The 21,632-nt window shown below is 36.9% G+C and overlaps 1 protein-coding gene across 6 annotated transcripts in view; it reads left to right on the top strand.

The window, feature by feature from the left end:
- Window positions 1–21,632, top strand: part of EPHA7 (EPH receptor A7) — a 164,073-nt gene that overhangs the window by 126,852 nt on the left and 15,589 nt on the right. For 4 of the 6 annotated variants that reach the window (XM_065632636.1, XM_065632631.1, XM_065632637.1 and 1 more), the window contains exons 7-15: window positions 335–503; window positions 4,538–4,646; window positions 5,337–5,392; window positions 9,278–9,403; window positions 13,552–13,737; window positions 14,296–14,357; window positions 15,305–15,514; window positions 16,568–16,717; window positions 21,210–21,403. In XM_065632636.1, coding sequence (XP_065488708.1) covers window positions 335–503; window positions 4,538–4,646; window positions 5,337–5,392; window positions 9,278–9,403; window positions 13,552–13,737; window positions 14,296–14,357; window positions 15,305–15,514; window positions 16,568–16,717; window positions 21,210–21,403 — 1,262 coding nt within the window. The remainder of the gene's footprint in view (window positions 1–334; window positions 504–4,537; window positions 4,647–5,336; window positions 5,393–9,277; window positions 9,404–13,551; window positions 13,738–14,295; window positions 14,358–15,304; window positions 15,515–16,567; window positions 16,718–21,209; window positions 21,404–21,632) is intronic. The other 2 variants (XM_065632632.1, XM_065632635.1) reach the window with 1 other exon arrangement.

The following is a 21,632-nucleotide window of genomic DNA, read 5'->3' as shown; positions in this document are numbered from 1 at the left end:
CACAGTTTCCCCTGGAAATCTGAGGTCAAACTATTTACTCATCGAAATTTCTCAAAATGTAACCAGAGCCAAAGAAACAATCATTTTATATCTGGATGTTTTATGAGTAACAACATGAGCATCCCATTTGAATTTTATGTTACGCTTAGACTTCTTCATTACATTGACAGTTTTTTGTAATACTCCACAGAGTATGCTTTATTTCTTATGTTGGGAAAAAAAACATTCAACAAATTGAAATAAACTACCCAGGCTGGCTGTCAGTTGCTGATGTGCAACCATGATAAAGTCTGACCTGTAAATGTCATTTAACCTTTTGTCTTATTGTTTCCAGGATCAAAGGGAAAGGACCTATTCAACAGTGAAAACCAAGTCCACTTCAGCTTCTATTAATAACCTAAAGCCAGGAACAGTGTACGTTTTCCAGATTCGTGCTTTTACTGCTGCTGGTTATGGAAATTACAGCCCCAGACTGGATGTTGCCACACTAGAAGAAGCCACAGGTAAACAATTAGATTTATTGAAAGTTTAACACTTTCAATAGAAGTAGTAAGTAAAGCAAGACAGGAAAGAGTCATAGGTAATATTATTAAAACTAGAAAGAATGAAGTTCTACAGGAAGGTGGATTGTTCTTGCTGTATTTTGAAGAATAAGCTTCAATTAGTTGTTTTACCACAGAACTACAGATTACACTCTCCTAATTAGCTGGAAAGGATTTGTACCATATCAGATTCTTCTCCTCTGATGTCCTTCTAACATAAAGAAAAAACATTTTTTCATTCAAATACACACCTCTTTCCCTCCACAAGAGAAGTGAGTAGAGGTGACCTGAATAACTCTACTAGATTCTCCTGTAACTGGGTAGAGCAGGGAAGAGGAGATTTCAGCCCACAGAGGCATCTCCAGGTCATTTTTTCCCTGTTTGATTTCACACACAGAATCACAAAATGTTGGGGATTGGAAGGGACCTCGAAAGATCATTTAGTCCAATCCCCCTGCTGGAGCAGACTCTTCATAATTTTGTTTATGTGTGTGTCTTGTTTAAGCTGTATGTCCATCCTCAGCGTCTTTTGAGTTCATTGGCTAGTTTCAACTTGGTTTAATAAAGAAACAGAGGTCTCAAAGACACTAGATTTCTCATATAATAAGGTGTAAACTATGTAAAGAAAAAAACCACCTCTCCAAAACTCTCACAAAGGAAAGTATGAAGCTGAAGTACAAACTCTCTGAGTACAGTACACCAGAGAATGTGGCTGTGACATCTCAGCAGAGGGATAACACTTCGGGAGAGCTTGCTCTTTCCTTAATGCTGAAACCAATTTTGTTCCCTTATTTGTCTAAAAATGATACTGATACCTGTTTTCCTCACTAATGTAGATATGAGCATTTGTGATTAGAGAAAATCTTCCACATTTTGGGTCTTCAGAAAGAAACTCTTCAATCACTGAGACCTGGCAGCCATAAGCCTGCTCAGGGGAATGGCCTGTATCCCTGGCAGCTTCACCACTCTGTTGCAGGCCCAAATTTGGTTATGCTTTTTTTTGGGTCATTTGCTTCATGTTGACCTGTCACACAGCAGATCAGCCAGATATGGAGCTGAGAATACTTAGCCAACAGGTTCAAAGGGTAGGGATGCCAACTGTGCTCTCTACACTTTATCCAGTGTATCTAAGGTGCAGACACACACTGTTGCATCTTATTAATTGCAGCCAGGTGTCGCCTGAACAGTTTGTAGGTTTTCTTAAAACACAGTAGTTAGGTCTTGATTCCACCTTGGTTCCACGCAGAATATGAAAACTATCAATAATGAAAAACACCACATATCTAATAGACATAATTGAAATAGTAATTATCATAATAGCAGCAATAAACCGTTATTACTAATATTATTAGCTCTGTGTCTGATAGCATGCTTTCCATCCATAGAGTTCTGCTTTAGAAAGAGTCAGTAGCAGAATCCCCATTTTGCAGAATGAGAACATGAGGTACAGCCAGAAGTAATTTCTTATTTTGAGTAGATTGCTGGAAAACAAATTAAAAGTCTGTCATAATCTGTCATAGGTTTCTGCTAATTAGCTAATTTATTGTCCATAATGGTTTAAAATTAGTAGACCAAAATGTTTCCACAACATTTCCTTAATTATGTAGGTAATTTTTATATGCTGAATGTAAGCACAGTTGTAGCTACTGAGGTTAGCAAAGATAATTTCAGAGGTAAAGTCTTGACTGGAGTTTAGTCAACATATGGAAGATTAGGAAATTCTAGAATAAATGCATCACTGACCATGCCTATGTACCCTTTTTCTGACTCAGGCGATGAAAAACTGCATATAAACCAGGGAGATACTTGGCCAGTATGCACAGCAGATTTTTCTCTTGTCACAGGCCAGCTTTGTGTTTTGACATGCCATGTAAAATGTTCTGTACTGTCATTAAACAAAATTTTAAAAGTGACATATTTTCCATTATCTTGAGAGGACATTGTAGAATATAATTCTCGTCAAGGAAGATGTAAAAATACATCATACATTGCATCCCACCTATCTTACTAGTTGTCCAGTATACCATGCCCCCAACTTTTTCCAGAGCCCAGATAACATCCTCAGCCTGCTTCCAGAATGTGCCAGTACCTAAAATCTGTGACGCAGTTATGCAGAGCAACCCACTCACACATGTCAACCTCTATGCACTTAGCTCAGCTGCTAGATTAGGTGACAGGCTGGGGTGAGTATTTTTCCAGTCTGTCTTATATGGATGCAGCTTTGCACTCTGGCTGTTGTGACAGGATGACGCCTCTTCTTGACTTCCAAGTGAGGTTTGCACTGAAGTTCAAAGAGAGAAAGGAACAGTTTTAGGAAATGCTGTGTAGTACATAAATTTGACTTTCCTATGTTTGGGATTGTCTGCTTTGATGGCCTGGTGATGTTACAGGAACTGAGTTGTGTTACTTATGCCCCTACACTCTTGCACGAAATAGTGACCACTGATTTCCTAAAAGTCCCACAAGCGGGATTTGTGCAGGCCTGCATCCTACTGATCTGAGTATCTCAGAAAGTTACAGCTACTCAAAAATAAGAATTTATTCTTTAGTTACTCAAAAATAAGTATTTGTTCTCTTCAGTTAAAGATCAATATGAAAAATGAGATCTTCTTTATCTGCATTAGGTAGAATATTAAAAAATTACAAAGTTTCTTTAGGAATTGAAACTGGGCAGGGAGAGGAAATTTCCCCTCAATGAGTGTTATTCTATATCTGTGTGGAATAACAAGGTATTCGTTCTTTTGAGGAGTGGAAGCAGCTGGTACAGGTCAGTGTCAAATACATCATGTCGATTGGCTCACTTCTCCCAGGACAAATCAAATAAAAGGTTGGTTTGTTTGCTTCTATAGGAACCTCTGAAGCCTGTAACAGGAATCTGGTTCTGTGGAATTCATAAAATCCTCATGTAGACATTCCTTTCAGTTACCTCTGCCAGAGTTAACCATCCACAATTCAGTTAATCAGCTGTCAGTTGGGTTTGCTTTTTTTTTCCCATCTCCTGTCTCTCTGCTGTTTCCAAATGACTCACACTTTCACAGTCCCTTGCTCAGGATCACTGCCTGATGTCTCCTCTATTCTCAGTTTCTTGGGCTATATCCTCGCTGTTACAAACCAGCAAAGCTCCATAAAGCTCAGTAGAGCTGTGCTTATTTAATGTGACTGAATGTATGGCCACCTTCATTAGATGTTGGGCGCCAATGTATTAATATTTAACAAATCTGGAGGTTTGTGAGGCTATTTACATCCTCAGTTTACATTGATGCGACATGCATACATTTGTATATATTAATAGCATTGGCATATCTGAATATAAAGAGCAATAATGTGTGGATATTTTAGCATGTAAATTCTCTGAAGCACGAAGAATTCAATTTTGTAAATGTGGAAGCACCTTTTCATTCCTAACAGAAATGAATAAGTATTAATAGCAATTTATAATGATTAATGGCAGTAAAAGATAGAAATATGCTAACTAGGAAATATGTATTAATTGGTAGTGTTTCATCTCAAACATTATTCTTATAGTTAAGACACTGGTTCCTTGGATACCTTCAAAGTCACATCAACCAGTTTTGGGCAGGAGGCTAGGAGAAGAACTGTTCAGGGATTGTTCTCCTACTTTCCCCCCTTACAGGGACATCCAGGTCTTTCCTTTCAGGAAGGAGTCAACCACTGAGCAAAACAGAAGGCAGCACAGCTGTGGGAGGGAGTGGAAGTGGCTGGTGCTGGCTTTTGGTTAATGGCTGTGCCACTTTGACCCAGCCAATTCCAACATAGCTCCTCTTTATTCCCTGTAGATGATCATTAACTCATCCAACATTTGGATGGCTTTCCAAAGGAGGCCCCTTTTCAGGCTAACATTATCAATTTAATAGTTTCAGGCAAATGAAAAGGTAAACTAACAGTCTGCAATTCATGAACGTTTACTTAATTTTTTGCAGTTCCTTTGTAGGGAATAATTTTAGACTAATCTCTACTCTGTGCTCTGTTTGTAGCCACAGCTGTTTCCAGTGAACAGAATCCTGTTATTATCATAGCTGTGGTTGCTGTGGCAGGAACCATCATTCTGGTCTTCATGGTGTTTGGATTCATCATTGGACGAAGGTATTGCACCTTGTATAGGCACAAGTACATCTGACCACACTCTTGTGAATTCTTGAGACATAGGCTAATCTGGGATGGTAATTTGCAGAACTGAAACAGAAGTAGTTTTTAGGAAGGACCATTTTCATTTAAATCCCATTATCAATTATACAGTTTGTCCTCTTTGGCAAGACATACTTAAATCAAGATGTTCTTTTTGTCCTATGTAAACGTGCTGTAAAAGGAACCCCTAGTAGGTTCTTTACCTGTACTCCTAAAAGTCCTTTTTTCTGTTCAGTTTTCCCACGTGTAGAAGTCTGACACTTTATCTGATCAGCCTTTAAATGACTTTACATTCAAGAAAAAGAAGCACAGCAGTAAGTTTAAGAATACCGTCATGTAAAACAGTGTTCTACTTTCAAGTTCTTTAATCCTCTGTTTTATCCGTAGAAGCTTTTCACCAGAACTGGAATTTTCTCTTTAGGACCTGTCCCAACTGGTATTTGGTACAAAAGCCTTTTGATTAGAACTGTTCATGATTTATTTAAAACTCTGCTGTCAAGAGAATTATAGCTGAAACTTTCAAAGGGCTTACAGGGGTTAGGTGCTCAGTGCCTAAAAATCTCAGCCTGCAAAGCTGATGTTGTCAGGACTTCAGATGTGAGGAAGTAAATCATTATTTATGAGTAAAACTGATGTTTTTCTTTTCAGGCATTGTGGCTATAGCAAAGCTGATCAAGAAGGGGATGAAGAACTTTACTTTCATTGTAAGTGTTTTGCTTTTTTCCCCCCCTTTCAAAAATTACCAACCGCAATAGTGTAGACAATACTAAAACAACACTTCATGAAAGAGAAAGCCATAAGAAATTCAAAAATGCTGTGTAAATAGCAAGTGGGAAGTTAGACACTGTGAAAATGTGACCTAAACAAAAAGACTGCAGATTAAGGTCAACATTGCTCACACAGACAGTTTTATTTCTATACATGTGTATGATATACTGTTGTTTTCATTTTACCTTTTTTTTGTTTTTCTTGGTTGCTTTAAATACATGTTTCACACCATCCTAATGATCCCTCTAAGGTGCAGTATTCAAGAGACCTTTGGCTAAGTGACTGTATGATCTTTACCTCAGGCAAACTTCAGATTAAGAAAGTATGGGTCACTGCATCACCCTAACAATGAAGCTGTTCTGCTCAGCAGCTGTTTTCTGCTACTGTGAATACTGTAGCATCAATATTTACAAAACATAAAGCCCTTAAAAATAGAATATTTAATGTGAAAAGAAAGGTGAGCTACTTTATTACCCTTCTCTGTTCTAGAATCACTTGCCTAGTGAAGAATAAAACCACAGCTACTACCCGAACTTATGCCAGAACCCTGGAAAAATTAAATAAAATGCATCTTTCTTGAGTTATTGACAACTGAAAATTTAAGGGGAGAGGAAGGCTCATGCAAGAATAGTTTAATTTTTATCAAAATATCTTTTAAAAAACTTTATTTTAGCCCTTTCTCGTTTCACTTGTAATATCATTTTGACATGAGAAATTAAAAATATTTTCATTTCTTTTAGAATCAGTCGTTAACTCAGGAAGTATGCTAAAACTAAACTGCAAAATGATTTTTAGCATCCAAAATCACATAACAGGATTAAACTCCAAGTTCTGACACAGAACAATGCCTGAGTTTCCAGTCTTCTCCCATACCTCCTATCAGCAGAACTTGACATTCAGTCATGGTAGGATGTATATAGCCTTTGTTGTCTACCAATAATTGCAGATGTAGCTTAAATCCATCAGATATTTTTTTTTATGAAAGCAATATGTTTTATCTTATTTTACATATATTAAAATCATAAGAATCTAACGTCACATGGAGAATGAAGTACCCACTAGTCACAAATTTGTAGCATCTTCTCAATGCATGCCTCTTTAAATGAGTAGTTCTAGCCAAGGCTCCACTCAAAATCAAGGTTTCTGTCTCACCTTTCTGCCCTGAAAATATCAGATCAGTGGGAATTTGTTCATTCTCCCTGAGTTTGGGTGTGTTGCTACCTAAATCATTTCCTTGAAGTGCAGTGAGTAGCAAACTAAGTAGTGACATCATTGCAGCTTTAGTCAATCAATTCATAATCTGTGCAAGAAAGGTGGAAAATAAGAATGGGATAAGAATTATTTATCATGCACTTTGCAGTGCAGCTGATTTTAAAGAATTCATAAAAATTCTGATGTTACTTAAATGTTACTATTCTGGGAGTGATGGATTTGAAATTTGCCTCTCTTAGATGCATTATAAGCTTTTCACATCTTCAAAAAAGCTGCTTTCACTTTTAAAATCCCCATTATGTCCTTGAAGAGAAAGATCAGATATGTATTCTTGTATGTCAGTATATAAACAAAAGCAATATGGTAGCTAAATAATTCCTTTCCTCATCTCCGTTATCGGTGGCATTTTTTGTTTCAGTGAAAGTGTAAACAGATTAATATAAGAGTTGCTACATAATGATTAATAGTTGATCCAGAAATGGTGAGATTTTATAAGTTTTCATTTTGATCATTTTACTTTCAAGAAATTTGGTTATCCAGCAAATCAGTCAGAACAGTTAGCATACACAGTCTTTTAAAATCATAGCACCAAATATAAGACACTTTTTGCCAAGCTATTTTTGGATCACCTGCTGATTGAAAGTTTAGTGTTTAATTTTATTTGATAACCATGTACAGAATGAGATGAAACCCAGTGCTGTGGTCACAAACTTGGTCACAAAGCTGTGAATACCAATTTGGTGTCCTTTTGCTTCATAACATCTAGACAACCCTCTTCTGTGCTGAGGTACCAGATTGTATTTTCAAAAATGTGACTTATAACAAGTGCTTAATTAACACAAAAACTTACAAGTAACTATTTTAAAAAGCAGGTTTTAAAGTACTATATTTAATAGAGTGTCAAATATTTTGTTTCTGTTCCCCTCAACTCTCTGTGACCTTAAGTTCTACACTTGAAGATACAAGTACAATGGAGGAGTTTAGTCAAGCAATTCAGATTTATATTTGGTTTCCTCCTACCATTTTCTTCTAATAATGTCTTCAAATCCAAGTCAGCATTATTTCACATTGGTATGCCAGGATAGCCTTGGTCTGACAAAATGTTTTATGACAGCTTGAATAAAGAACCATCAGAGGCCCTTTTGAGATTCACAAGGTTACCTCCAATCCAGGCCCCTTATCACAAACACAAGAGGATGACTCCTTCTCCGTCTCCCTGCCTGAAAGCACTATCATAGGAGGTTAACCTATTACATTTTCTGTAGTCATTTTTGGTTTTAAGAAATAAATATTTATAATTTTAAAAATTTGTAGCACTATCAGTACAACTGGAAGAACACCTATTTAAATACATAATATGGCAGATGATAACATCTGGGCAACATTTCAAATAATTTTTCTGGATGTAAATTCATTAGATAAACATTTTCTCTAGCTTTTTCCTTCTTTTGAGGGCTGGGGTTTTTTTTGGTCAGTAATACTGTCTGAACCATAAATACAAGTGATTAGTAAGGTATTTTTCAATAGATGTTCAAATTTAAAATATTTTATGTTCGATTAAAAGATTACAAAGTTATCATATGTTTTGTATTGACTTTTGATCCTGTTCTTGTGTATCAGTATATCAATTAATGGAGGAACATTTTTGTATTTTCATAATGAGTTTTGATTCACTGATTTAATTAAAGCTCAGAACTGTAATCCCTGTGAGCTGAATTTATTTCATAAAAAAATGCTTGATTAATAGATTTCCAGCATTCCCCTTCTTTCACCAGAAGTTTCTACTTTCACCAGAAGAGCAAAAAATAATTTTCCTGAATCAGCAGCTAACTAAGGGAAAAAAACTACATACTGGCCAGAGATCTGTGCTGCCTGAGTTGCACTAAATGCTATACCGGAGAAAGAGGGAGCAAAAACCAGATTGCACCATATTATTCACTTAGGTGCTTGAGAGAGGGAATAATTGTGCCACAGAGCCCGCTTTCCCTTCATATGCCTTTACAAGTTGACTACAAGTGCTTCTTGTGTTCATATTCTAGTGCAAAACACATATCTAAGGATATAAATTCTAAGTGCTGTGAATAGTTCAGCCTGACTATTGCCACAGCATGTAAATAATACTATATTTAGTAGTTTAAGCAAATTGAAGTAGGTGGAGGAGACTTTCAAATCCTCCTAGAAGACAGAGATAACATAAAGAAACCCTGTTTACGCAACCTGGGAAAAGAAGATAAGCTGTCCTTACACAGAAAAGAAAGTTTCTCCTCACCTGCTGCTCTTATACCCCTTCCCCTGCTTTATTTTTGCTTCCGCTCAACCCTTGCGTTTTATTCCATTGAGCACTATTTAATATTTCTTACTTCTTTCACTTCAAGTTGGAGATGCAGATGCTAATGTTAGTCATTTTTAGAGATGGGATTGTGTACTTGTGTCAGCATGCTTGCAGATGACACCTAAAACTAAAGTTGCCTCTCAAAGCAGCTCTGACTCAGGCAGCGTGGAAGCAGGTTCACTCTTCCAAGGAGCACTCTGCATAATGAAATTCCTGGGCTGACTGCACAATAAGTGCCTTTGCTTCATCACAGTCATGCTTTCTTACATCATTACAGTTAAATTTCCAGGCACCAAAACCTACATCGACCCTGAAACCTATGAGGACCCAAATAGAGCTGTCCATCAATTCGCCAAGGAGCTAGATGCCTCTTGTATTAAAATTGAGCGCGTGATTGGTGCAGGTAAGGCTGCCGTGGCTTCCTGATTCAACTGTTCCATTTAGCCGGGATCGAAACTCATACATCATAATGACAGGCAAATAATTATACCTCAAGTATAGAAGAACTTTTTGCGTTTCCCAGAGTGGTTAAGAGCAATGAAGCTTTACTCGCCTCTAAAATGTAAAGACAAACAGGGGGAAAAAAACCTACAAAACCCAAATAAATAAGTAAACGAAGAGCCTTGCTTGACTTTGAAATCTTGTGGGTTTCTAATTCTGTATCTACTGTTAAAAATGTAATTGGGGTGGGAGTTTTGCTACATAGTCAAGGCGTTAGGCATGAGTGCAAATTCTACTTGCTTTCCTTTTGCAAGAGGGCTTTTTGACCTCGGAATTTTTGTTCCTGTACGTAAGGAAAACTGGCTGCAGCACAAAATCTTAAATAGAGACTAGGAAGGTCTTGTTTCTGTATAACAAAATCTTCCCTAAGGCTGTTTTTTTGTTCTACCATTTTTCTTTTTGATATTTTATGAATACAAAAAGTTATTGTTTAACTTCTCATGACTGATTGTAATTGCACCAGCATTACATTGCTTTTCTTCCTCTTGAACTGTCTACCACCTACTTAAGACATGGTGTTCATGCTCTAAAAAGGCAGTTTCATTTGTTTGCATTAATAAGATATGTGACATTTTTATTGCACTAGTCCATGTAGTGAAATTAAGTTTCCATGAGTAAGAAAAATATCAAATACTTTGGATTCCTGGAGGAAATGTTCTTTTGTTTTCCTGTTGTTTTATAAAAGTATTAGTAGAATACTTTTTAAATCACCTTGTAGTTTGGTATGCACTGTAAATTACATACTGTGGTATTATTTAAAAAGAGAAGAAATATCTCTAAGACAAGCTGGTTTACCTGTATAAAAATCTTTACACTTAGTATTCACAATGCCTCTTTAATGTAACCTCACTCATGTTGAATCATGTCTTAATCAAGGAGTAGTACCATTGAAATTAACAACACTGCTGAGCAAATTATTACTTCAGATGAGTAAGACCATGAGAATCCAGCCCTTGCTAACTAGTAACTTTTGTGATGCTAGAATGGCAGCATCTCTTGTAATAAATACGTAATATACAAGATTTAAATTCAAGATTAGCATAGAAAAATTACTGAGCTTTTTCTTTTGCTTTGAGTTAAAAAACTATCAGCATAGCAACAGCTCAGAGCACAAAGATATATTCAGTTAGACTTTGCCTATGCCTTCTGAGCAAAATATTGAAAATGCTTCAGTTGCAAAGAGTATAAAGTTTAAAATGTATTTTCACTGTCATGACAGAGTAATTCCAGAATGTTAATTTTGTTGACTGCAGATGAATTTATTCTTGATTTAATGAGTACGACTGATAGGAAAAAACTAACATTAGTCATACTGAAGAAAGTTAATTAGAAGTGCTTAGGTGAATAGCATATTGTTTATGGGGTTTAGCTATGGCTTTAACCTGTTGATGTAGATAGCAGACAGGAGTGAAATGAAATGCAGTCCAGGAACAACAGAATGTTAAAGACCCAAAGAAGCAGCTGAAACTCACACATCAAAGAAGAATATAGAATTTGTACTAGTGACAGCACCAGAAAAGCCACTTAGCAGTCTCAATACACATCAGCAATCCTGGCCACGTCAACTATCAGACAAAGAGGGTGCAAGTATGCTTGTGATCAATTTGCATGAAGCATGTGTGCTTTCCTTGCCAACATTTTCATTACTATCCTGCTGCGGCCACCTGTCAGACACAGAATACGGTGTCCACTATGTTGAGTCCTTGTTCATACCACACATCCTCTGTTTCAGCCTCTTTCTTGTTGACGTGCTGAGCTAGTGGCTGTGCGACTGTTCAGTATTCCCACTCCTGTTGTCATATTTTCTGGATCCTTTTTGGGCATCATTTCAGCTGAATATACTATTTTCTTGGGAATAAAAGTAGTTCAATGGCTAGCATCCTGGCCTGAAATGCATAACATACAAGTTCAAGTTTCTAGTTTGCCTGAGTGTGAGTGATCTGCTTTGGGAAATTGATCAAAACCAGATCACAGAGAGCTGGAAAGGTGTTAAGCGTTAGTGTCTCCTGTGCCAAGTATCCTAATTACCTGGATCTGAAGTATCACATACACACACATACACGTCTTGTTTTCAGCATGGAACATAAAACAGTTTTGGAAGGTACTACTAGAGAAAATTATTATCCTTTAGTAAGTTCTTGTGGCTAGGAGCTGTGAGCCAGGTGAGTGGTGAATTCATTAATAGTCATCCATATTGCTAATGAAGTACAGGAGGGAGATCAAGGCACCAAGCTAAGGGCATGAGCAGATAGTTGTTACATACGTCACAGCTGTGCCTCATGGTATTCATAGCTATGAGAAGGAAATTCAGACCACAACACCAGTACCTAAGGATGGTTGAGGCTAATGCCTCACCTGTGCAGGCAGGAACAGTTGTACTCTATCTGGCCAATTAGTTCCGGTACAGCACGGTGTTAGCAGAGGTATATGGAGTTGATCTGAGCTAACCTTAATTCAGCTAGCATAGAACAGAGAGAGAGGAATTCAATTCTGTATGCAGTCATCTCCTGTGAGATTCATAAAACCAGCCATGCTGAGTGGAGCTTTGCCTGAACAAGTCGATAGGAAATATTAAGGTTTGGCCGAAGTTCTACACTTCTGTCTGGTCTGGAAAATGGTGAAGCCGAGGCTCTGCTGTTGAGGGTGACAAGAGAACAGTAGCGTTGGAACGGTGGCAGTGTCCTAAACAGAACTCGTCCATTAGGACACTTCAAACATGTACCTCTTCAGGCATTCAGCCCCGTTTCCAGGCATACCTCTCTCTCCACTGCCAGCCAGACGCCTTGACAGCGTGTATGTGCACTTAAGTCCTGATCCCACCAGATTTCTGAGGACCTCAGCCTATGTCCCAAAGGAGTTGTCTAATCAAAGTCTCGATGTTAGTCTTTGCTCATTCAAATCATTTTTTTCAGCACTCGCCCTATAACATGTCTTGGATATAGGTGTGTCTGCATACTTGTGTATACTCAATAGCTTAATGTTAAGGCACTCTGTAGATACGTGGGAGATAAATTTCTGACTTGATTTGATTTGGAAGAGAGACTTGGAAAATTTCTGACTTGATTTGATTTGGAAGAGAGACTTGGATCTTTATCTCCCATACTGCAGATAAATTTAAAAAGTACCAGATTATTAAGTATTTTTGCGATGAACCTTTCACTTTTTAAAGAGATGTTCCCCTTCATTCAGTATATGTTACTAACCTTTTCTCCTATATATTTCAAGAGATTTTTCTTCCTGGCCACAGAATAGGAGGTCTTTCTTTTCTTTTCTGCTGACATGGCTGTGAGTCAAGGGACAATTCTTAAATCTTTCACAATCTCAATAGTAGCGGCATTTAGCTCCACATCTCACATGCTTCCATGCTGTTGTTGGGGCTTTTTTTTCTGGTATTGTTGCTGGCTGTTTGGCAATTTTTTTCACATACTTCAAGTTCCAGTTGTCTGTTAGTTTAGAAGCCTTTTACAAACTTCTAGCGTATGCTTGTGTTTGTTTAATGTAACAAAATTATTATAAGTCACACCTTTCATTTCATAATCTGCAAAGTAAATTATCCTGCTTGAAGGTAATAATGTAGTGCTTCATTTAACACCATAATGATGTTAAATTAAAAGTAGCTCTGAAAGAGCTGCCTTTTGAAAGAAAAAAGCCCATCGGATCTAAAGATGGCAAGAAACCATGTAGAACAGAATTACATTTTCACTTAGAAATGATATTACTATTTCCGTAATAGTGTTTTCTTATGAAAACTACTTCATATTTATTTCCTATTTATGAAAAAAATGTAACAAATTACTAACAAGTCTTTTGAAATATTCAAATAAGAGTCCTGTAGATTGGCTTAACATGAAGTGATTACTCTGTAAGGTATTCAGTTAGCAATTCATTTAAAGCACATGCCTGTCTTTGTGTTTCTAAGTAATCTATTTCAAATATGAACAGTCACATGCTAAATTTAAACACATACTTAGGCAGCTGGTTGAATCAAGGGCTGAAAGAAATATTGATATTCTAGTCGGAGTAATTCAGCATTGATCTACTTCATTTTAGGAGAGTTTGGTGAAGTGTGCAGTGGGCGTCTAAAGCTTCCTGGCAAGAGAGATGTTGCAGTAGCCATAAAAACTCTGAAAGTTGGCTACACTGAAAAGCAAAGGAGAGATTTCCTGTGTGAAGCTAGCATCATGGGACAGTTTGACCACCCCAACGTTGTTCACTTAGAAGGGGTTGTTACCAGAGGTAAGCAGTGGCTCCAACTGTCAGTCAAAGAACAATGTAATGGCAGAAATTACTTTAGCTTATTCATGGTCAAAGATTCAAATTAGGCTGCACACTCCTAATGGATTTTCTCCTGATGCGTAACTAACTAAAACAATACTTACTTTATGGTACAACCTGAGGAAAAAAATTAAGATGCATGCATGATTAAAAAATGAAGTACTTTGAAATATATTGTTTTTCTAGTTTCATTTAGCCTCAAAGACCATGCAGAGAGATAAGGTTTCTTATGTCCTTTTATATTATCTGAAGTGTCATTATTCCAGAGTCCTGTTCACACAGCAGGAGTTAGGAAAACACACTGACATTTTGATTTGTATGGTTTAATTTTGTGAATCATGACCGCATTCCACACAGACATTTAAGAACTTATTAGAGCTCAGTAACAGTGCTGGAGGCCTCAGAAATGTTCGTTGTCTCAATGATTCAGTTCTTCAAAGGACTAACGTGTTTTATCAAAAAAAGGCACTCCATTTGCGTTACAGTTTCTCAAACAAAATGTGTCGTCTTTTCTTTCAGGGAAACCAGTCATGATTGTGATCGAATACATGGAGAATGGGGCCTTAGATGCATTTCTTAGGGTGAGTACTGAAATGAAAACATACATAAACATATTTTAAGTGATACATATATTATATTATATGTTGTCACCTTTAAAAATGTGGGTTTAGATATGTGCCTATATAGATATACATGCATGATACTCATATAATTAAAATGGTTTTCAGGCTGAAATGAAGCTTGACAAATACTAGGAGTTCACTATGTTATATCAGCAAAACCAGATCAGAAATGAGAGGATCAGACAGGATCACATGGGAACATTCTAGGAATTCAGGTGATTTAATGTGGCATAGACATGGTGGGTTTTATTATTGCCACCACCTGAAGTTAAAACCACTGATACCTAAGGCCCAATCTTTTGCCTCTTGGGTGAAGAATTTTATTGTGTCAGCATGGTGGAAATCAGTACACAAGGATCTCTAAATGAACTATGGTTGTGTATAAGAGAAAAACAAAGAAAAAAGCAATGCAACTTCACAACAATTTAGTATTTTTTGAGTGTGTGTTCTAAACTTCTTACCAAGTGTACAAGACAGTGTGAGATGATATATAAACACCCTATAGAGAACAGAAAGATTATGTTTGTTATATTGTTGTATCTCTAAAAGGAGATAGTCCTTATTCTCTTGATACAAATAATTATGCTGAGGGATGAAGAGCGTAGAGGCAAACTGTAAAGACCTGTGCATCAGGTAATCTCTCTTAGAAGAGGCTTGTCAGGACTCAGCCAGAAATTTATAGTGATTAACAAGTTTTGTTACTTCTAGTAGATTAACTACTCACATGTTTCTTAACTGGACATACTGCTTTATCTCATAAAACTTGTGTTTGAAGTGAGTTTCTTTGCCCCTGGATGAATTGCCGCAGAAGTAGTAAATAAGTAGAAAGCTAAAGTTGTAAAACTAATTCTTATTTTTCTTCTCAGTCATACTAACAAGAATTGCTGCTCCTTTCTTCTCTCCAGAAACATGATGGGCAATTTACAGTCATTCAGCTAGTGGGGATGTTGAGAGGAATTGCTGCTGGAATGAGATATTTGGCCGATATGGGATACGTACACAGGGATCTTGCAGCACGCAATATTCTTGTCAACAGCAACCTTGTTTGTAAAGTGTCAGACTTTGGCCTTTCCAGAGTTATAGAAGATGATCCAGAGGCCGTCTACACTACTACCGTAAGATAAATCGATGGGTTTTAGTAGTTTTGAGATGTGGTTATTAAGAAGCAGCATATCTTATCAACAGTATAGATAAGAGAAATAGATAAATTGCTTGAGAAATATTAACCAGTCAAAAGGAAAGGAGTCTCTGCAGAAATCTGACTTGAATTAGGGACTGATACTTTTGTAAGAGTATACATTTTTATTTGGTAAAGTTCTAAAAATTTTGCACAGTATCTTCATTATTCCCTTCGTCATGATTTTCTATTTGAACAAATATGGAAGTTTTACCCATAAAAATTTTAATTGTCTCATTTACTATGAGTCAATTAAAATATTTGTAGGCTATTACTGTTTTTTAGACTAGATTTTATCACACAAAAAGTTGACTAGCTTGAGGCTAGACTGTGACAAAGCCCAACTCCTGTATTTTCCCTTGCTTTTGGGTGGGACGCTTTTCTTAAATAAGCATTCACTGAGCACACTATGCTCTTTATTCTTTTGTTGAGCCAGCTCTACTTTCCCACCCATGGGGCCTCGCTGTACCTATTTTCTCATGCTGAGGGAAGGAGGGGCCCCTGGAATCTGCTCCAACAGGCGCAGGGATCCAGGAAACTGCACCAGTGTTCATGGCTGTCACTCCTGCCACGGGGGTCTAAAGTAGGACCTCAGTTTAAATATGTCAGACCAAGATCTCAAAGGAGCCATATGACAAGTCAACTGGATTTATATGCACAGGATGAGACTACCCTCCCTAGCTTCAGCCAGCCAGGATTTAAATGACTAGGTAAATCAGACGTCTAACCAGCCCCTTAAAATCAATGGAGAGATAAGCATTTCCAGAGAAATGCATCCAGCTTAGCCTAGACAGGTGTCTAAGTTTCTGGTTTTGCCTAAACTTCCTTAGACTCCTTTGAAAATTCTACAGTTGGTCAACTATAGTAGATATCATAGCTGCTGCTTTTGATGTTGCTGGAAATAATTGTAAATGCACTCTACAGAAGATGATACGGAAATTTTGTGGAGAAAAAAACAACAAAACTTTATTCTTTATTTTATATTTCTTAGGGTGGAAAAATTCCAGTGAGATGGACAGCTCCAGAGGCCATCCAATACCGCAAATTTACATCAGCCAGCGACGTTTGGAGTTATGGAATAGTTATGTGGGAAGTAATGTCTTATGGAGAACGGCCTTACTGGGACATGTCAAATCAAGATGTAGGTTATACTTTGACAGTTTGTGAGCATGTGTGTGTGTTAGAAAAAACAAAAATTACACATTGTAAACACATACCTATGTGTTTCACTATACATGCATAAAATGTTGGTTTAGAAATAAGATTTATCAAAATACTGTAGAGTTCTTACAAAATTAAAAAGATATAGAGCTTTCACTTTTCACCTAAATCTCTAAATCATTCTTTTACCATGTGGATGTTGTAGATTTCTGCCCTAAGTATCAAGTAAAATTGGAACATCAAAAATAGTAATATATGTTCTTCACTTTATTACACTTAAGCATAGAAGGAATTAATTTTTTTCCAATAAAAAAATAATTCTGAGGTTTCTGACCTCAGAGCAATGATTAATCAGCTGATAAAAATTGTTAAAAATCTGAGTGGCAGTTAATGACCTACTTTGGCTTTTTCAAGTTAATTATGCTGATTTAACAATAGCCTTGTTTGCATAAAATATGACCCAGAGTAACAGGTCAGTGGTAATAGAACAGGTGGGTGTTAATCTTGATTTCTGACAAGAGTATCTATTAATATAGAAATTACACAAGAAAAAGCCATGCAGGTGAGAAAGATGTCAGAAAGAGTCTCATTTGAAGTTCTTCAGGTCAGGGTCTTGAGTGGTTTTTGTTATTATTTTATTTTTTGATTGAATGATCGACATCAAAGTTGAAAAAAAAGACAAAAGTGTAAATGATGAGTCAGTTTGGCACAGTGCAAAGTTGTTAATATTTGACAGGTCTCAGTGTCAAAGATTTCATGGACTGTCAAAATATGGGCAAACAAGTCCTTGGGGCAGAGAAAGAGAAATATTTACATTCCCTAGACACCAAGTAGAGTTTCATTTCTTTTGACACCTTCCTTCTGTACTAGATTCAAACATAAAAGAAGTCTGACAGGAATATAAGATGCCTCAAAGGCAAACCTTACCTAGCTTTCAGGGAACAATAAAGAAAAACTTTCAAATAGGGGAGAAATTTTGGTATCTTCATGCTTCTTGTTGGATTTTGAAAAGTATTCCCATGCAAGTAAAGCACATGACTGAACCTTTTTCATAAAATAGCTAATTACCATTTCTTGCAGTTTTATCTCTTTTTAGCATCTTACATAATAATCTTCAATAGCACATAGTTAAAAGATGCATCTTGGTAAAATAATTTCAGTTATTCCTGTATGCTGTGATCTTCAAGCATGTCCTGAAACATACCTCCCAAAATATATACGCATCCTACCAATCCCATGGGTAAATCTATGATGAAAAAATTTAGAATTACCTTATGATTAGTTAGTTATTCTCCTTTGCAGTTACCAATGGGAATATTTAACTGTAATAAAAAAGCTAAATTTTTCTGATTTTGCAGCAGCAATCAGGCAGTTTATATATCTTAAGTATATAATTTGTCTAAAAGTGGATGTGGGTGCAGATCTCTGAAAAAATACGTCTCCCTGACTTTGGATCTTTAGATGGCATTTATTTAATTCTGCTTCCTTTAAGACATTGTTTTAGATTGATGGAGGATACAAATTACTGTTGCAATCTCTTTTTAAGCAAAAGTCCTCCTTTTAGCAGCGACTAGAGCCAGGGTGCACCAGAATACTCATTCTACAAGCTCCCCACAGAGGCACATTGGGCTGAGCACAGGTGATACAAAGAGTCCTCCCAACTTCTCTGATCACTGGGCTCCCCTCAGCTTAATCCTTGCTGGTAACAGCAGCCCTAAACCCACTGCACTTTACCCTATTCCTCTGTTAGATGCTGGTGGTTGCTAGTTCTTGCTGTCATTCGGTTACTGACCCTAGTGCAGATTAGTTCTTCAGAAAAGGCCAAGAACTTCGGCTTGCATATTTTTTTCATTGCTGTACTCCTGGATTTATTACCTTTATTATGATTATTAATTTGTATTATTATTATGTACCCAGAAGCAGAGTGATAACACTACATTATCCAGTTACCCCTATTTAATGCTTCTTTGTTGGCAACCTGTGTATAGAGTGAACGGACCTGGCCCTCTTCTATTCTATCCTCAGATAGCCTGATTAAGATAAAAACGTACTTGACTCTTAACAGTATTCCCTTTTTCTCTTTTTGCAACAAAAGCAGAATCTGAAAAAAAATTGTGGGAAGTGTAAATAATATAAATCAGTTCTATTAGTAGGAGGTTTTTTGTCCCTTTGCTTATTTAAAAAAAAAAATGTGCATCTATTTCATTACCTCTGAGTACTGATTTTTGGAACCCCACCTCCACTTTTCTTAGCAGAGTAAACACTTATTATACCCTTCAAAGCACCTAAGTTTTGTCTAAACTTTTTTTTTTTTTAAAGAAACTTTACTTATCAATATTTTAGAATGTTTTTTCAATGGTTTGGATATTCCTAGCAATTCTGTCCATCTCTAGCTAACTCATTATTTTATATTTCCCAGTTTTCATCCTTCTTGCCCAGAATACACATCAAAGACACTGATTCTTCAGTATCCTCAAAGCCTTTTAAAAATAATGTAATCATCTTGATTCCCACCTCTCTTCAGGTTTCTCTGCAGATCATAGTGAACTTGGAAAATTCCCGTTCATGATCCTTTCATTCATGTTTTCACTGTCCCTTGCACTCTTGGCTGTAGACTTATCTAGATGGTTTGCCAGTTCTAAGGCTCTTAGATGTTTTTGTGGTTGTGTTGCTGTTGCTGTTACCTACTTTATAATTCCTCATTGGTTATCCCTGTGTCCTGACCTGTTAAGCAACTGCTTTGTTTGTAGTAAATCATATGTAGTATGCACAAAGGGTTTAATACTTTTTACCTTTTAGAAGGTCAAAAAATTCTGCATTACTTTTCATAGCACACCTGTTGTCCTATACACACTGTAGCTTATTTTTCAGTTTTATTGCACTGCTGCTTCTGAGCATAAGGAACTGTTCTTTTATGTTTCCTCTTAATACTGCTGTAAAAGATCCAAATTTTACTTTTAATGTTTTCTTTCCTATATACTACTGTTCTTCCAATTTGCCCGTTCTTCTGCAGAAATACTCTTTCCCTGCCCTGTCTGACAGATAACTTCACTCACTCATTCTTCAAGGCACGGATGTTACTGCAGGAATTGAATATTTCTCAGTCATTTTTGAGTTGCAGGACAGTACTGTCATTCTAAATGTTCAGAGAGTAAGCTGAACAGAGGCTCAGGGAGACGAGGCAACGTTCCTGGGGTCAGAAGGACATTCTCTGATGCAAACGTGCAGTAAGCGCTCTACCACTGGGCTGTACCTCCTCTTTTCACAAAACTTATTTTCTGCAAAAGGTTTTGATACAATCATGGATCTCAGCCAGCTTTTTTAAGATTATTTTGTATTCTTTGCAGTTCTGTCTACTTTGCAGTCCACTGCTTTTTCATTTTCTCATACAACCTATGGAATATTTCCTATCTGAGGTTATTATTTTCACTAAACCCTGGATATTCACCAACTTTATTTATCATAGCAGACATACTTCCTAGGGCTACCTCCAGAACAGCTTCTGATCTTGCTATCTATAGAAACCAAGGGAGAAGACAGTCCTATGCACTACCCTTCAGGAAGAAGCACCCTTCCTTAGCAATTCTAATATTGCTATGTCAGTCAATGTCAATAGACTTGAAATCCCCCGTGAACAGTGTTTTAGTCCTTTTCCACAAGCCTTTTTATCTTCCTTGCTTCCTGATGTGCTTTCTTATCCTGCCCTCAAGGTTTACAGCAGTTTCCTGTGATTTTATTTTACCCATTTTTATTTTTTACTTAAATGCAAATGGACTTGTCTAAGGAAATCAATGGGTGGGTGTAATTCTTGGTTCAGACATTTATGCTCTCTTTCAATCGTATCATCATCTGGCAGCATCTCTTATTAAATCTATCTTTCTGTTTAGGTGATATATTAAAATACCATTCAGCCAGGTCTTCATCTCCCACATGGCACATTTCTGCTACTTTATCATTAATATAACATGGCTAGACATAGAATACAACTTTTTTCCCTAACAATTTCTGTCCACTAAACATTTTTCTTGGATCCTTTTATAATATCTTCAGGGGTTTTGTATTTTATATGTGCATGCACAGATCTCTATCCATTTACAAGTCAGATGCTTCTACCACACACTCTTTCATAAAAGCCTTGGGGCAAGTGATAATGCTTTCTGAAATAACTCCATTTATCAATCTATCTGTTGCTCCCTTGGTGAATTTAATTGTTGTTCCCCACTGCTGACTTGACTAGGTAATGTAGCTATGTTCCGCATATATGAACAATATGCTTAATAAGCCCAAAGATATAGTTGGGGAAATTATTTGAAAACATGAAGGCTAGTGTCAAAACAACAGATTCATATTTTTGCAACACTGATGGCAAATTTTATTTAATGGGTTTTTTTCTTTTATCTCTTGAACTGGGTAGCAATATATATTCCTTAAATATCTCTTAATGAAAAATGATTAACTATGTTGGCTACTAGGTTATAAAAGCAATCGAAGAAGGCTATCGCTTGCCTGCACCCATGGATTGCCCAGCAGGACTGCACCAGCTGATGCTGGATTGTTGGCAGAAGGAACGTGGTGAAAGGCCAAAGTTTGAGCAGATAGTTGGTATTCTGGACAAAATGATAAGAAACCCAAACAGCTTGAAAACCCCAGTGGGAACCTGTAGCAGGTAAGAAAATCTTTAGTGTGCATTCTTTTGATGGTGCACGTGGCTGGGTTCTGGATGTTCTGGATGTTCTGCTTTGGTGGCTGGTTCCAGTTCACACTTACTCCATGTGTCTCTCAGTTCCTTCTGTTCCCTGTTCTTACCTTCCCTCATTTGGCCTTCTTTTTTACCATGCTGAACAAAGCCCAAAAGAACTTTCTTAAAAAAATAACCAAAATAAAGAAAGTAAATA

Source organism: Caloenas nicobarica, chromosome 3 (assembly GCF_036013445.1).
Source record: "Caloenas nicobarica isolate bCalNic1 chromosome 3, bCalNic1.hap1, whole genome shotgun sequence".
Taxonomy (NCBI): domain Eukaryota; kingdom Metazoa; phylum Chordata; class Aves; order Columbiformes; family Columbidae; genus Caloenas; species Caloenas nicobarica.
The sequence above is the reverse complement of the archived record's forward strand: the minus strand, read 5'-3'. Positions and strand labels throughout refer to the sequence as shown.